At 42.0% G+C, this 17,967-nt stretch overlaps 1 protein-coding gene across 1 annotated transcript in view; it reads right to left on the bottom strand.

The window, feature by feature from the left end:
• LOC126355471 (ras-related GTP-binding protein C) overlaps window positions 1-17,967 on the bottom strand; it is a 91,746-nt gene that overhangs the window by 4,440 nt on the left and 69,339 nt on the right. Inside the window, exon 8 of the mRNA XM_050005789.1 lies at window positions 14,060-14,268. Coding sequence (XP_049861746.1) covers window positions 14,093-14,268 — 176 coding nt within the window. The 3' untranslated portion in view covers window positions 14,060-14,092. The remainder of the gene's footprint in view (window positions 1-14,059; window positions 14,269-17,967) is intronic.

Genomic DNA, 17,967 nt, shown 5'->3' with positions numbered 1-17,967 from the left:
TTCTTGTTGGTTTAAATACTGTGTTGATACTGTGTCCTCTTACTTCTCTGCTGATGCTACCTGAGATGTTTTTTTTTCTTTTTTTAATGGGAGGAAAACTTTCTCTGGAAAGTCCAGACTGGTTAACAACAACTGGAAAGGACAGGTAGCTACCCACCACATTGAGCTGATGCAGAGTCGCAGACAGGCACAATGCCTCTCAGACAAATCCGTGGTATACCTATGGGAAACTGCATGGCACCACCATATTACAACCTATTCATGGGTCTATTCATGGGCCTTATGGAGGAATCTTTCCAAACCAACCATAATCACAAATCACTCCCACAGTTCAGATACACTGATGAAAAATTCATGATCTTGACCAACCTATCCTCATTCCTCGACAATATCAACACCATCTCTCCTATTCACTTCACCTGGTCCTCCTCAACACAACAAGCCACCGTCTTCGATGTGCTAATCACTCCTCTTTTCTGCTTGGGAAAGTGATTTCTTTATACCCTAAAGTACCGTTAGGTTTTCTGATCACCTGTACATCCAAAACTGAAATCCAATCTTGTTTCTCTTTTTTCAAAGTGAGCTCTGATGGGCTGCTTACACAAAATTTCCCATACAAAAATTCACTACAACTGCACTGAGTGGGTTCCCCAATGCCACATCATCAGTTTGCTCATAGAGTTTATTGTCTCACAGAAAGTAAGTTGATGTGAAGCAACATTTAAAGAGATCTGCAATACTCTTTGCAAAAATACTTTCCAACTGTGACATCACCTCATTAGGAAGAACCATAGTAAACAGTTATACAATGCCAAAACTAACTATATCACTGACTCAGCCTGAAGCATTTTAGATTCTTTTTGTTAAAATGACCACTGTCTTTAATGTAAGTGCCAGTTTTTCCTCTAAGCAGCTGTGGGAGAGTGGCCAGTGTTTGGCAATCCCATAGGTTGGACAATCAACAATAGTGCTGACAGCTGTGCAGTGTGGATGGGGACCAGGGAGGATTTAGGGTGTTGTACTGATCCCCCTTACCAACAAATCTGGGTGCTGTCTTTCACTGAAACTGAAGCTGAGCCAGTGGAAATCACTTCACCTGTTTTGTCCCGTGTCTGGAAGAGGCAAACACAGAAAGATAGGCAGCAAGGGACAGGAAAGCACAACAGGTGCACTCCATGTGTGTACCTGGGGGCCTCATTCAGCAGCTGCTGAGGGAACATGGTGCAACCAACTGCAGATTGTGACGAACGGTGGAACAAATTATGCCTGTCGTCTAGGTCCGAGGTCATTTTTGGGTGATTCCAGCAAATGGCAGAGAAGGCTGAGAAGACCAACCTTATGCACAGTTTCACTGAAGCTTATAATTTGCAACACTGTACCCAGAACTGATCATGGCCATTTGACTGAGACGAGTAGAAGGACTGAATCAGAGACTTCTAAAGTACTGTGACAAGCTAGGCTGCAACTTCCTGAATTTGTGCCATAGAGTTGAGATCTGTAGGGTCCACTTAAACGAGTCAGGTGGGCAGAAGACACCAAAGGCTGCTACTCAGGTAGCTGACTGTGTGTGGGATGCACAAAAGAGTTTTTAAGATTAGGTGACTCTCCATCCAATCAAAATAACAATAGCTATAACAAACACAGAAGTATCAGAATAAGATCAAAAGAAAGGCCTCCCACAGATGACAGTAATAAAATCCTAACGGTAAACTGGCAAAGCATTTACAACAAAGTACCAGAGTTTGAAGCACTCATGAAAAGCAGTGAAACTCACATAATACTAAGCACAACAAGTTGGCTGAAACATGAAATTGATAGCAGTGAGGTTCTTGGAGATTATTTAAGTGTACAGGCTAGGCAAATGGGAAGCGAAGGTGGTATATTTGTGCAGTGAGCAAGAAACTCCAATCTACTCAGGTAGGCATTGAAGCTGCATGTGAGATTGTTGGAGCAAGACTCCGTAACACGGGTGGGCAAAAAATGATAACTGGATACTTCTATTGCCCACCAGACTCATCTCTTGATGTAATAGAAAACGTTAGAGGAAACCGCAGTTCACCTGCAGTTAAGTTCCCCAATCATACTGTAATCATCTGTAGAGACTTTAATCATCCAACAATTAATTGGGAAAATTACAGTTGTGTTGGTGGTGGGCGTGATTAGACATACTGAGAAACTTTACTAAATGCCTTCTCTGAAAACTACCTAGAACAGAGAATTAGGAACCCCACTCATGCTGGAAATATATTGGATCTAATGCCAACAGACAGACTTGATCTCTCTGAGGATGTCCACATCAAAACTGGTACCAGTGACCATGACGCAGTTGTAAAAACAATGATTACCAGGTACAAAGGACAACTAAAACAAGCAGAGAAATATATATGTTCAGTAAATTAGATAGAAAATCAGTACTGTCATATCTCAGTGAGAATCTTGAAACTTCCAGCAGAGGGCACGAGAATGCAGAGGAACTCTGGCTCAAGTTTAAAAGAATAGTTGATCATGCATTGGATAGATATGTACCCAGTAGAACAGTTTATAGTGGGAGGGAACCACAACAGTATACAGTCATTGGGAAGAAACTTCTAAAGAAACAGATTACTGCACAACAGGTGTAAAACAAAGTGTAGGGTTATAGATAGAGAGATGCTGAATGAAATGTTTGGGTGTCAAGAGAGCAATGTGTGGTGCCTTCACTGACTACTGTAGCAGAATACTGTCAAGTGACCTTCCACAGAACCCAAAGAAATTTTCATTATATGTAAAGATTGCTGGCAGTACCAAAGTTAGTGTCCAGTCCCTAGTGAATAAGACAGGAACCAAAATTAAGAACAGCAAAGGAAATGCTGAAATGCTGAAATGCTAAATTCCATTTTCAAATCTTCCTTTACAAAGGACACCAAGGAGAACTGCCCCAATTTACTCCTTGCACCACTGAAAAGATGACTGAAATAAGTATTAGTGTCAGTTGTGTTGAGAAACATCTGAAATCGTTAAAATTGTACAAAGCTCCAGGACCCAGTGGGATCCCTGTCACATTCGATACTGAATTTGCGGCTGAGTTGACCCCTCTTCTAACTATAATCTACCGTAGATCCCTCAAACAAAAAACCATGCCCAGTTCTTGGGAAGAGGCACAGGTCACACCCATCTACAAGAAGGGTAGTGTAAGTAATTCACAGAACTATCATCTAATGTCTTTGACACTGATTTGTTGTAGAAACTTAGAACATATTCTGAGCTCAAACATAACAAGGTACCTCTAACAAAATGACCACCTCAATGCCAACCACCATGGCTTTCGAAAATGTCGATCATGTGAAACACAATTCACACATTTCTCACATGATATACTGAAAGCTATGGATCATTCCAAAAAGCATTTGACTAAGTACCACACCTACGTTTATTTTCAGAAGTACAATTAGATGAGGTATCAAGTTAAATTTGTGACTGGATTGAGAACTTTTTGGTAGGGGAGGATGCAGCATGTTATCTTGGATGGAGAGTCATCATCATATGTAGAAGTAACTTCGGGTGTGCCCCAGGGAAGCGTGTTGGGACTCTAGCTCTTCATGTTGTATATTAGTGACTCTGCAGATAATACTAACAGTACAATCAGGCTTTTTGCAGATGATGAAGTTATCTATAATGAAGTACTATCTGAAAGAAGCTGCATAAATATACAGTCTGATCTTGATAAGATTTCAAAGTGGTGCAGATACTGGCAACTTACTTTAAATGTTCAGAAATGTAAAATTTTGTACTTCACAAAACGAAAAAAAAAGTAGTATCCTATGACAATAAAATCAATGAGTCACTGTTGGAACCAGCGAACTCATACAAATATCTGGGTCCAACACTTTGTAGGGATATGAAATGGAAAGATCACATAGGTTCAGTTGTGGTTAAATCAGGTGGTAGACTTCAGTTTACTGGGAAAGTGCGATCAGTCTACAAAGGAGATTGCTTACAAACCACTCATGCGAGTAGTTTTTAGAATATTGCTCAAGTGTATGGAACCTGTACTAGATAGCCCTAACATGAAATATTGAACATATATGGAGAAAGGCGGTACAACTGGTCACAGGTTTGTTTAATCCATGGGAGAGTGTCAGAGAGTTGCTGAAGCAACTGAACTGATAAGACTCTTGAAGATAGACATAAACTATCCCAACAAAATCTATTAACAGAGTTTCAAGAACCAACTAAAACAATGGTAAATCCAGGATGAAATGTATGATTATTACGAAAAGGAAAGTTGCCACTCACCATATAGTGGAGATGCTGAGTCACAAATAGGCACAACAAAAAAACTATCACAAATAAAGCTTTCGACCCATAAGGCCTTCGTCAAAAATAGCTCTCTCTCTCTATCTCTCTCTCTCTCTCTCTCTCTCTCTCTCTCTCTCTCTCTCTCTCTCTCTCTCTCTCTCTCTCACACACACACACACACACACACACACACACACACACACACACAGAGAGAGAGAGAGAGAGAGAGAGAGAGAGAGAGACTGCAATCTCAGGCAACTGTAGCCACACTGTGAGTAGCAGCACCAGTGCATGATGGGAGTGGTGACTGGGTGGGGGTAAGGAAGAGGAGAGAGAGAGAGACTGCAATCTCAGGCAACTGTAGCCACACTGTGAGTAGCAGCACCAGTGCATGATGGGAGTGGTGACTGGGTGGGGGTAAGGAAGAGGTTGGGGCGGGGAGGGGGGTGGACAGTAGAGTAAAGGTACCGGACAGTGGCATGCTGTTGGGGAGTGGGCAAGGGATGAGGTGGAGATAGGGTGGGCAGCTAGTTGCAATCGAGAAGTTACACGGAGGGCAGGGGAGGGGCAGTGGAAGTAAGAAAGTAAAAAGACTGGATTGGATGGTGGAATTAGGGCTGTACAGTGCTGGAATGGGAACAGGGAGGCTAGATGAGTGAGGACAATGACTAACAAAGGCTGAGGCCAGGAGGGTTACGGGAACATAGCATATATTGCAGGGAAAGTTCCCACCTGCACAGTTCAGAAAAGCTGCTGTTGATGGGAAGGATTCATGTGGCAAAGGCTGTGAAACAGTCACTGAAATGGAGGATGTCATGTTTGGTAGCATGCTCAGCAGCCGGGTGGTCCACATGTTTCCAGTTTGTCGGTGGCCATTCATGCGGACTGACAGCTTGTGGGTTGTCATGCCCACATAGAAAGAAGCGCAGTGGTAGCAGCTTAGCTTGTACATCACATGACTGGTTTCACAGGTAGTCCTGCATTTGAAGGGATAGGTGATGTTTGTGACAGGACTGTAGTATGTGGTGGTGGAAAGATGTGTCGGACAGGTCTTGCATCTATGTTTATCACAGAGTTATGAGCCATGAGGTAAGGGTTGAGTAAGGATGGACGAGTATATTGTGCAGGTTCCGTGGACAGTGGAATACAACTGTGGGAGGGGTGGGAAGGATAGTGGGCAGGACATTTTTCATTTCAGGGCATGATGAGAGGTACTCGAAACCCTGACAGAGAATTAAGTTGCTACAATCCTGGGTGGTACCAAGTTCGAGGGGAATGCTCCTCTGTGGCCAAACGATGGGTCTTTGGGAGATGGTGGGGGTCTGGAAAGATAATGCATGGGAGATTTTTTTGTACAAGGTTGGGAGGATAATTACAGTTTGTGAAAGCTTCAGTGAGACCCTCAGTATATTTTGACAGTTACTGCTCATCACTGCGGATGCAATTACCACGGGTGGCTGGGCTGTATGGAAGGAACTTCTTGGTATGGAACAAGTGGCAGCTGTCGAAGCAAAGGTATTGCTGGTGGTTAGCAGGCTGTCCCTGTGCACTCCCCAACAGCACTGGACTGTCCGCCACCCCTGCCCTCCTATCCTTCCCCCTCCCCCCAGCCTCCTCCTTACCCCCACCCAGTTGCGACTCCCATCATGCACTGGTGCTGCTGCTGCTTACAGTGTGGCTACATTTTCCTGAAACTGCAGTCATGTGTGTGTGAGAGTTGTGTTTGTGTTTGTGTGTGTGTGTGGGGGGGGGGGGGGGGATTGGGGGCCATCTTATTTTTGATGAAGGCCTTACGAGCTGAAAGATTTATTTGTCACAGTCTTTTTTTTGTGTCCATCTGCGGCTCGGCATATCTGCTCCATGGTGAGTGGCAACTTTCCTTTTTCTAATATTATTACTATAGGAATATACTACAACCTCCCATGTATCGTTCACATAAGGATTGTAAGGATAAGATTACAATAATTACTGCACACATAGAGGCATTAAAACGATAATCATTCTTCCTGTGCTACATAAGTGAATGGAATGGGAAGGAACCAACAACGGAACGTACCCTCTGCCATGCACCTTACAGTGATTTGCAGAGTACAGATGTAGAATGGAATGCCAAGTTTATGATTTTTTAGCAATATATGATCTTGCGGCAATGTTCCTGATTTGATGCGATCCTTCTTTATCAACGAGAGAAATAGAAAAGGCTTTTGTTAGGTTGTTCATTATCTTGAGGACAGAAGTAGTTGGGATAGCCCTTAAGCTTAAGGTGAAACCAACAAGAAAGGTGCCCAAATAATTAAACACTGTGAAGGATCTACAGCTGATGCTTGCCACAGCAGGAGTGTATAAAATCTCCTGTATATGTGGTCCAGTGTAAATAGGAACTAGAAAAAGAAGCATTAACACCTGACTTGGGGAAAGCATGAGCAATTCTTATCTGAGGAACATGGATAAATTTGCAGTAGTATGTCATGCACTGGGAGCAGGGAACCACTAAATTCATTTCTCCAATACTATAATCTTATCAAGATCCAGTCATTAATGTTCTAGAATGTACAAAGAGGACATATAAATTTAAAAGCACAAAAACAAGTTGATCACAAAAGATGAAGGACTTAAATTAGACAAGCTATGGTCATTAATGCTAAATCAAGCAATGAGTGCCAATTCTTCAGCATTACAAACTCCGTAACACATGTTGGCATGACTCTGCAATCTTAGGCAGTAGTCTGATGGTGTCACGAACCAACAGTCGCATGGTACACAAAGTTCGGCTGTACACAAAGTTCGGCTCGGTCAGCTTGTTTAAATTTGCGCTTCTAACTGAGACTCCAGTGACGTGTCCACCAATGGAAAATGAAATGTCTTCAACCACAGCTTAATACCAGTAAAAAAGAAAAAGGAAAATTAAATGATCATGTGGCATTAATGGTCAGGAGACACAATCAGTGAGTGGTTGTTCTGCTGCATAGTGCAAGTATTTTTATTTGACACCACTTCGGCAATTTGCACATCAACAATGATGGTATCATGAAGGAATCCCATATAATCTCTTTCCCTTCCCGTCCCGTCCCGTCCCTCCTAAAGTGATATTCCACTGCCGACTCAATCTATGAAATATCTTATGCATCCAACCAGTACATTCTAATCCAGTCCTGCTACATCTACATCTAGGTGTAGACATACTCTATCAGAGGCAGGGCCACCTGTGAAAACTACTCTTAACATACACTAAGGAGTTTCCATTACCACATTTGTTGTTCTGTGCAATTAGAAGTTTAAAATAACAAAGGGGCTGAATGGCTAGCCAGCACATAGAACCAGTAGATACAAATTCCAGTACTTGCGTGAGATTAAAAGTGGGAAAATATTATTCCTAGGTTTTGGAACTGTTGGTTTCTTCATCAGGGGGGAAAGAGGGATACATATGGTAAGGTTGAGATGGAGCAGTGGTAGCCAATTGTAACAATGAGGGGGCAGTGTCAGACTGAGGAGCAGCTGACAGGTCGTTATCTGGTAAGCACTGTGCTACCTTTAATTTTCTACAGTTTCACTCGAGGGGTCCATACCACAGAGGCAATTGGGATCCTTCCATCCAGCACTAGTTTCTTAAATTTCAATACTGGGTACTTGCTCTCAGACATATTCTCATGCCCTCTCATTGTCCTGGACTTAACCTCCACAATTTTCTTATTTATACATTTTTTAAATCTTAGTATTTTTTCCTGAAATTTGTATCTTATTTATAACTTGTTTTTTCCTTTCTTCATTTACCCCTTTTTCCTTCGTTTTTTGTCATCCCCCACTCTCTGATTTTTCCTCATCCCCTTTTTTGCTTTACTCTTAGTACAGCATTGCAACATCAATCCCACTTCTTATTTCTCTTTCTCTCAATCTCTTTTTTCTTCTCATTCCTACCTCTTATCTCTCGTCTACAGCTGGTTCAGTGCTTATCAGTGTACTAACTTTGATCTTCTACTCTCTTTTGCATACCAGCTTTCATTTTCATCTTCCTTTGTCATCAAAATAAATGGTTCCCTCTCAACATAGGGTCTGTGAATGGTATCCCTGTTTACCAACCTATCCTCACCTATCCCTGTTTCCTCACTGGCAAAGAAGTTCCATAAGCTAGAAATAGTTTTACCCAACTTTTGATACACCTATTGGCAATACTGAAATTTTGTCCCCTGGAAGTACATACTTGCCACTATTCTGTTTCCTTATAATTTTGCAGTTTCATTAAATTATCCTTTTAGAATAAGATTAATAACATGTTAACATTATGAATTGAAACAGACTTCTACTCACCACATAGTGGAGTCGTTGAGTGGCAGACACGCCCATTTGAAGGAATACTGTTGGTCATTATTAAGCTATTGGAAAAAGTTCTCCATCAGATCTAGAAACACACAAACATGCTCATATATGCACAACTAACTCATACATGGCCACTGTCATTTGCAGACATTATAGCTTGATGATATGAATGTGTGTCTTTCTAGACCTGATAAAGGACTGTCTGAGAGTTAGTATCTATCAAAATCCTTTCCATCACTCAATGCCTCCTCTATGTGGAGATTAGCAATCTATCCCAATTCATGTTATCTTCCAACTTGGACTCCCCATTGCTTAGTAATATATAACTAGCATATAAATGGTGACTGGTGTTTTGAATGCATGAAAATATAAAAAGAGACAAAAATAGAATCTAAGGAAACAATTACTAACAAAGAGATAGAGGGGCTGGCCAGTACTTACCTCAGCTCAGTACAGCCGATAGAAACACAAAAAACAACCAAAAATTTAAGTTCCTAGCTTTCGGAATAAATGTTCCTTCATCAGGGAGGAGAGAGGGGAAAGAAAGGGAAGAAGGGAAAGTGGATTTAGTTACTCACAACCCAGGTTATGAAGCAACAGGGAAAGGAAAACAGGGAGGGTAGCAAGGATGGAGGCATGGTTGTCAGAGGGAAGCCAAATATATTCTACTGTAGGTACTGTGCCAGCTTCAAACCAAAGAGGATGCATACAGAAGTAAAGAGGTGTATAGTATAAAGATGTGGGATGAAAAGATGCATGAATGGCTAAAGAGGAAAGGAAAAGAGGAGAAGACTGAAAAGTAAATGGGAGTGAGGTTGTTTAACGTAGGTTCAGTCCAGAGGGATGGCGGGATGAAAGGATGTGCTGGAGTGCGAGTTCCCATCTCCGCAGTTCAGAGGGACTGGTGTTGGGTGGGAGAAGCCAAATGGCACATACGGTGTAGCAGGTTCCTAGGTCCCTAGAATTATGTTGGAGGGCATGCTCTGCTACTGGGTATTGGACATCTCCTAGGCGGACAGTTCGTCTGTGTCCGTTCATGCGTTCAGCCAGTTTAGTTGTTGTCATACCAATGTAAAAGGCTGTGCAGTGCAGGCATGTCATCTGATAAATGACATGTGTAGTTTCACATGTGGCCCTGCCTTGAATTGTGTATGTTTTACCAGTAGCGGGGCTGGAGTAGGTGGTTGTGGGGGGATGCATGGGGCAGGTTTTGCAGCGGGGTCGGTTACAGGGGTAGGAACCGCTGGGTAGAGAAGGTAGTCTGGGAATATTGTAGGGTTTAACAAGGATGTTACGGAGGTTAGGGGGACGACGAAAGGCAACTCTGGGTGGTGTGGGGAGAATTTTGTCAAGGGATGATCTCATTTCAGGGGCTGACTTGAGAAAGTCATATCCCTGGCGGAGTAATTTATTGATGTATTCGAGGCCAGGATAATATTGGGTGACAAGGGGGATTCTTCTGTGTGGTCTGAGGGTAGGAATATTGTTGTTGGACGGGGAGGAATGTATTGCTCGGGAGATCTGTTTGTGGACAAGGTCTGCAGGATAGTTGCGAGAGAGGAAAGCACTGGTCAGGTTATTGGTGTAATTGTTGAGGGATTCGTCACTGGAGCAGATACGTTTGCCATGAATACCTAGGCTGTAGGGAAGGGAGCATTTGATGTGGAATGGGTGGTAGCTATCAAAATGAAGGTACTGTTGTTTGTTGGTGGGTTTGATATGGACAGAGGTGTGGATGTGAGCTTCAACAAGATGAAGGTCAACATCCAGGAAGGTGGCTTGGGTTTTGGAGAAGGACCAGGTGAAATTCAGATTCGAAAAGGAGTTGAGGTTATGGAGGAAATTAAGGAGTGTTTCTTCACCATGAGTCCAGACCACAAAGGTGTCATCTATAAACCTATACCACGCCAGGGGAAGTAGCAGTTGTGTCTTCAGGAAAGCCTCCTCCATGCAGCCCATGAAGAGGTTGGCATAGGACGGAGCCATCCTGGTTACCATGGCAGTTCCCCTGATTTGTTTGTAGGTCTGGCCTTCAAAAGTGAAGTAATTATGGGTGAGGATGAAGTTGCTAAGTGTGATAAGGAACGAGGTTTTTGGAAGATCTTCGGGTGGGCGTTGGGACAGGTAGTGCTCAAGGGCAGAGAGACCATGGGTGTGTGGGATGTTTGTGTAAAGGGATGTAGCGTCTATGGTGACAAGGTGGGAGAGGAGTGGGAATGGATTTGAGGCATTCTAGGTAGTGGTTTGTGTCCTTGATGTAGGATGGGAGTCTGCGGGTGATAGGTTGGAGGTGTTGGTCTACCAGAGCTGAGATACGTTCTGTTGGGGCTTTGAAGCCTGCTACAATGGGACGGCCAGGATGGTTCTCTTTGTGGAGTTTGGGTAATAGGTAGAAGGTAGGTGTACGTGGCTCAGGTGGAGTGAGTAAGTCTATGGAAGCCGTTGTGAGGTCTTGTGAGGGACCTTGGATTTTTAGGATTTTCTGCAGCTCAGTCTGGATGGAGGGAATGGGGTCCTGGGTAACAGCTTTGTAGGTTGAGGTGTCGGAGAGTTGACGCAGTGCTTTTGCCACATACTCCACAGTCAACTACCACAGTTGTGGAGCCTTTATCCGCCGGAAGGATTACAATAGAGCGGTCTGTTTTCAGATGCTTAATGGCACGGGATTCAGCTGGGGTGATGTTGGGGGTTGTCGGGATGTTCTTCAAGGAGGACTGGGAGGCAACACTGGATGTGAGGAATTCCTGAAATGTCTGCAAGGGGTGGTTTTGGGGGAGGGGAGGAGGATTCCTTTGAGAAGGCGGTCGGAACTGTTCGAGACAAGGTTCAACACTGGGTCTAGTATTTGGGGGCTGTGTTTGGGTAGTGAAGTGATATTTCCAGTTGAGGTTCCGGGTGAATGAGAGGAGATCTTTAACCAGGGCAGTGTGGTTGAATTTAGGTGTGGGGCTAAAGGTTAAGCCTTTTGATAGAACAGATGTCTCTGGAGGAGAGAGGGATCTGGATGAGGGGTTTAGAACTGAATTGGGGTTGGTGATATGTGGCATTTGACTGTGGTTATAGTTGAGATTTGGTCTGTGTGGGGTATGTGCTGGGATGGGGAGATTGAGTAGGGTGGCTAGGCTAGGTTTGTTGGCTATGAGGGGGGTTTGTTGACGGTTCTGTTGTGGTTGGTGTTTGTGAGGGATAGGGAGAGGGACCCCACTTCTTAGGTGTTGCACTAGCAATGTGGATAGTTTTTTCAGGTGGTGTGTGGCATGGGACTCAAGTTTGCGGCTGGCTTCTAGGATGATGTTCCTGAGTGTGTTCTCCAAGCAAGGGTTTGACAGGTGGAGGACTTTGAAGAAAGATAGGAGCTGTTGGGAGTGATGGTTACATGAAGTAGTGTAGAGATTCAGGACAAGTTGGGTAAGGGCTAAGGATTGAAGGTTCTGGACGTCCAGGAGAGATTGGTGGAAGGAGGAATTGCACCCAGAGGTGGGAACTTTTAAGGTAAGTCCTTTAGGGGTAATTCCAAAGGTTAAGCAGAAACGGAGGAAAAGTACGTGGGATTGCAGTTTGGCTATGGTAAATGCATGTTTCCGGAATGAATGTAAATAATGTGGTATAGGATTAGGGTACATAGTGGGTAACTGTCCATATCAAACCCATCAACAAACAACAGTACCTTCACTTTGATAGCTGCCATCCATTCCACATCAAACGCTCCCTTCCCTACAGCCTAGGTATTCATGGCAAACGTATCTGCTCCAGTGACGAATCCCTCAACAATTACTCCAATAACCTGACCAGTGCTTTCCTCTCGCGCAACTATCCTGCAGACCTTGTCCACAAACAGATCTCCCGAGCAATACATTCCTCCCCGTCCAACAACAATATTCCTACCCTCAGACCACACAGAAGCATCCCCCTTGTCACCCAATATTATCCTGGCCTCGAATACATCAATAAATTACTCCGCCAGGGATATGACTTTCTCAAGTCAACCCCTGAAATGAGATCATCCCTTGACAAAATTCTCCCCACACCACCCAGAGTTGCCTTTCGTCGTCCCCCTAACCTCCGTAACATCCTTGTTAAACCCTACAATATTCCCAGACTACCTTCTCTACCCAGCGGTTCCTACCCCTGTAACTGACCCCGCTGCAAAACCTGCCCCATGCATCCCCCCACAACCACCTACTCCAGCCCAGCTACTGGTAAAACATACACAATTCAAGGCAGGGCCACGTGTGAAACTACACATGTCATTTATCAGATGACATGCCTGCACTGCACAGCCTTTTACATTGGTATGACAACTACTAAACTGGCTGAACGCATGAACGGACACAGACGAACTGTCCGCCTAGGAGATGTCCAATACCCAGTAGCGGAGCATGCCCTCCAACATAATTCTAGGGACCTAGGAACCTGCTACACCGTATGTGCCATTTGGCTTCTCCCACCCAACACCAGTTCCTTTGAACTGCGGAGATGGGAACTCGCACTCCAGCACATCCTTTCATCCCGCCATCCCCCTGGACTGAACCTACGTTAAACAACCTCACTCCCATTTACTTTTCAGTCTTCTCCTCTTTTCCTTTCCTCTTTAGCCATTCATGCATCTTTTCATCCTACATCTTTATACTATACACCTCTTTACTTCTGTATGCATCCTCTTTGGTTTGAAGCTGGCACAGTACCTACAGTAGAATATCTTTGGCTTCCCTCTGACAACCATGCCTCCATCCTTGCTACCCTCCCCGTTTTCCTTTCCCTGTTGCTTCATAACCTGGGTTGTGAGTAACTAAATCCACTTTCCCTTCTTCCCTTTCTTTCCCCTCTCTCCTCCCTGATGAAGGAACATTTATTCCGAAAGCTAGGAACTTAAATTTTTGGTTGTTTTTTGTGTTTCTATCGGCTGTACTGAGCTGAGGTAAGTACTGGTCAGCCCCTCTATCTCTTTGTTAGTAATTGTTTCACATCTTTATATGAGATTTTCCATTAATTAGTTAAATCTAAGGAAACACAAAAGTATACTAGCATAAGCAATAAGGAATGAAAAAACTTAGTGTCTCATGTTGGCTTTGTATTAAGGCCAAATCTGAGGAATTTTCAGCCGTAGTTTGTATGTTTTACAGTAATTATAAAATTAAAAAACAGAAATTATTAAGCAGAAATGGTAAACAGAAACACTGCCCTCTTTGCATTGGAATGTTATTGCTTCCAGTTATGATCCATTACTGATTGGCGAGTCATAAATTTGTAGTCATGTAATTGTTACTTGCTTTGTGTCATTCCTTGAATACGGAGAATTATTTAAACTGAAATCACTGGAAGAGTCTAAGGTCCTACAGACTATTTCAAAACAAGGTACGTACGGTTTCAGAAAATGGAATTATTTGTTTGAGTTGCAATGACTAACAAGTCAATTCAATTTTTGTATTTTTCCACTTTTTTTTTTTATTTTGAGAAAGTAGCTTGCCTGTTTCAATCCTTGCAGACTCCGTTTACTGCCTCAGCTTTTCATATTGGCACCATTTACTTGTGGCTGTTCCATGCCTGCTGACAGGCTATTCACATGGTTTGCTACATGGCTGTTTGTTGTATTTCCTAACGCCTGGCTCTTATTTCTCAATTCAAACACTTGCTGTATGGCTTCTCGGAAGCAAAGAAAATTGTAGTCAATTACCCCTGAAAAATAATATTTAACAATAATTCATCACTCGAAAAGCAACTTGACACAGGATTATTCAATAGTCCAAACACACATTAATTTCACCTACATTGAGAGATTCAAATGTAGAGTGGACACCATAAAACATATGATACAGAGGGGGGGTGGGGGGGGGAGCTATATTTATTATAAGTTTATTATGTTTCGAATACAGCAACTATCTTGCCACTTACAATTCCTTAAACAAATCACATATTCTTTCTCAACAACATTTTCTGTGTTGTTTTCTTTATTTATTTATTTCACTTTATTCTGAAATCTGTTGATCCCAACAGCATTAGAGTTGCTAGAAAATGGAATGAGTCAGTGCTCTTATAATATTTACAGTCATGAATTATTATGAAAATAAAAATTTACACTACTGTATACAGTAGGGTACAACAAACTTAAGATTCACGACGGTAATCATATCAACTAATGTTGAATTTTAATGCAAGAAAATAAATTATATAACAACACATTCAGAGTTAACATTTACACATACATTATGAGACATTCATTCATATAAGCAATGACTTAATACTTTAAACTCAATATGACATCTTTTATGATAAATAATAATTTACATTTATGTTCACACTAAATGGGACATTCTAGTCATACAACGAAAGTACATGTATGTACACTCATTTATGCTAAAAAATCACTAATTGAGTAGAATTAATTTTGCTACAGATATTCTATGAATTTGCTCTTTTATTTAGTTGTTTCAAGAGTAAGACTTCTGAAGTCTCTAAGTAGAGCACTGAAAACTCTCATGCCTGGGTAACTTACTCCTTTCTGCAAAAATGTGAAGTTCATGCGGTTATTATGAAGCTCTGTTTTCACTTTGTACTGTAGCCATGACAGGCACTATTGGTTTTAAAAATAGAATGGTTTTGTTAGTGAAACACACAAGGGAGATGACATACTGAGAGAAATTTTAAGAAGCTGTATTTTCAAGAACCAATTTCTGCAACGGTGTTTTAGATAAACAGTAGTCATTATGCATATAATTCTCTTTCAAGTGGCGAAACTCTTTTCATCAATGGCCACTTACACCAAAAGATGATGCAATAAGACAATCACACCTGAAAATATACAAATAAGTCCGATGGCATCCTTATGGATAGATGATGCAATTACCTACAGAAAATAAAGTCTTGTAACCCTGCAATAATCCAGCCCTCTGGTGGAGCCAGCTTCATTAGCATTGTCTCCTTTGGTGGTGAGTCTACTGCGGGAAATCTCACACCCTCTCTGGTTGTGTGCCAATAGGTCATGGCACAAACCTGGCTATTTTTTTGCCTTAGTTTGCCTTTTCTAGGGGGAGAGATTTAGCACCACCGCCAGCAGATAGAGATAGGCATGGGTATAGCAGCAGAGTAGCTTGGAACATTGCCACGGGACGCATATGTAAGGCACTGATGGACAGGCCCACTGACCCAGGTGCTTATCAGCCAGCGGCAATAAGCTTGGTCCAGCAGTTCTTACGTGGGACGTCAACTACCTCAAGCCCAACCTCTGCCTCATTCTGCGCTCTGTTTTTCGTGTACTTAGTTTATCCTATCACTCAAGCTGGTGATGTTATGTTTGCTCTGTGCTAGTCTCTACACAGTGTTCAGATTCTGTGCTCCCCTCAAAGATTGACTTGCAAGCACAGTTTTGGCTCTCTGTTGAGTCGCCATTGGCTAATATAGTAATACTTTTTGCTGAACATGACGGCTTGTGATGTCATCGTGCCTGAGCAGATACAAAAGTACCTTAATATGAGAATAAATGTTTTGCTTCATTAACAAATCTTTACACTACACATCCTGTTTCTTATTCCATGCTTCCCACCCCGTCCCACAACAGTAAAACCGGTCAAAATGCGCAAATCATCATCATCTGATCTCCACTACTTTCAAAGGAATAGATTGATGCATGTACAAGCATGCTTTGACGGTGTGGAGAAGAAGGATTTTTGTGCATGCCTGCACTTGCATACGTCTCAAGCTTTCAGTTATTTGTGCATGTGCATTAACGCAATGAGAATTGTCATTGGCACACTAAATCCAACACCAGAACTGCGATTTCATTACCTGTCAAATGTAACAGCACAAGATCTCCAACTGTAACAGGAAATGGGCCGAGAATGGAGGAAGACATGCATCTAGTCTGGTTTTAGAAAATCTCGATCAATAATATCCTCTCACATCTTCCTCGCATGAATGTTAAATTCAGAATATGTCTAAGGGATCTCAACAGCTTTCACCAAACTACTCCTTACTCTCTGTAAATCACAAAAATGCTGGAAAGCAAATGTACATTCTTTTCCATACAATGTCTACAGATGTGCAGCTGCCAAGAAAAATATGGAGCCACATCAATCACATCAGAATCAAGCATGCAAGAGGCAAAATATCTGTATGTAAATGGGGTAATCTACAAAGCCTATAATGCAGCTGCAGTTCTAAGCAAGAAACATTAGAATATATTACTAGTGAATACCTTGTAAGAATACTTCAAGGGAACTGGGAAAACTTCATACAGACTCTGACAAAGTCTACGGTACGGTTATGTTCCCTAGACACAGAGCTCTGATGGAACTGTCATATTAATAACTTCTCTAAATTTTCGTTAATTGTAATATTATACTAGTTAGTTAATATTTTCCTGTATTTTACTTTTGTGTTATTTTGCTGCAGTTTTAACATAAAGAGATAAAGAAGATTGTCTTGGTATTAATTGAGGCTAGTCCCTTTTCTCTTTGTACCTCTTACATTGCTTTACATGATTCATGGCACTCCTGATAATTCAAGTGCAACTCTTGATGATTCAAGTGCAAATTATCAGAGTCAGACATGGGTTATCCAGTTTGCGGATTATTCGTGCATTAAAAAACTGCAGTTTTTTCCGTACCAAATAGCAATAAACAAGCCGCCATATAACAGTAAGTGCCAATAAAATACTGTTTCCATTGTTGTCAGCCAGCCTGTTTGTGTAAAAAAACTGATATTGATCAGTGTGTAAGTGTCGATGAAGCAAGTTATAAGATGTGGAAAAGAGATGATGGAAAAAAAAGAGAGGTGATTACATTAAAAAAAGAATTAAATGAAAGATTTGAGAAAGGGGAAACTGCAAAACTAAGTGCTGATTACGGTATTTGAATGCAGTTTTTGGGACATTAAAAAGAATAAGCAAAAAATGCAAGATTTTGTCTAGTTTTAGACCATCTGCACGAAAAAACGTGAAGAGATCTATATAATATGACTTAGATTCTATTCTTGTGCAATGGTTTAGTCAAAAATGAGCAGAAGAATTAATTTTGTCAGGCGTGAAGTGTGCTGAAAAAACTAAATTTTTTCATGAAGTGCTAGGTTTTCAGGGAGAATTTAATGCCTCAATCTGAATGGCTAACCAAATTCAAGCATCACAGGATTCGCAAACTTGCTGCATAAGGTGCACGCCTCAGTTCAAAAGTTGCAGCAGTCGATTCCTTCCGCGAAGAGTTCAAGAAATCTGTGGAGGACGAGAATTTCATGCCAGATCAATTTTCAATGCACATAAAAGTGGCCTGTATAGGAAATGTCTACCAATCAGATCTCTTGCTTTTAAGAATGAAATTTGTGCTCCTGGATATTATTGCCTAAGGAATGCATTACGATTTTGTGCACCAGTAATGTTTTTGGGAA

Source organism: Schistocerca gregaria, chromosome 1 (assembly GCF_023897955.1).
Source record: "Schistocerca gregaria isolate iqSchGreg1 chromosome 1, iqSchGreg1.2, whole genome shotgun sequence".
NCBI classification, from domain to species: Eukaryota; Metazoa; Arthropoda; class Insecta; order Orthoptera; family Acrididae; genus Schistocerca; species Schistocerca gregaria.
This window is presented reverse-complemented; position numbering and strand designations above follow the sequence as displayed.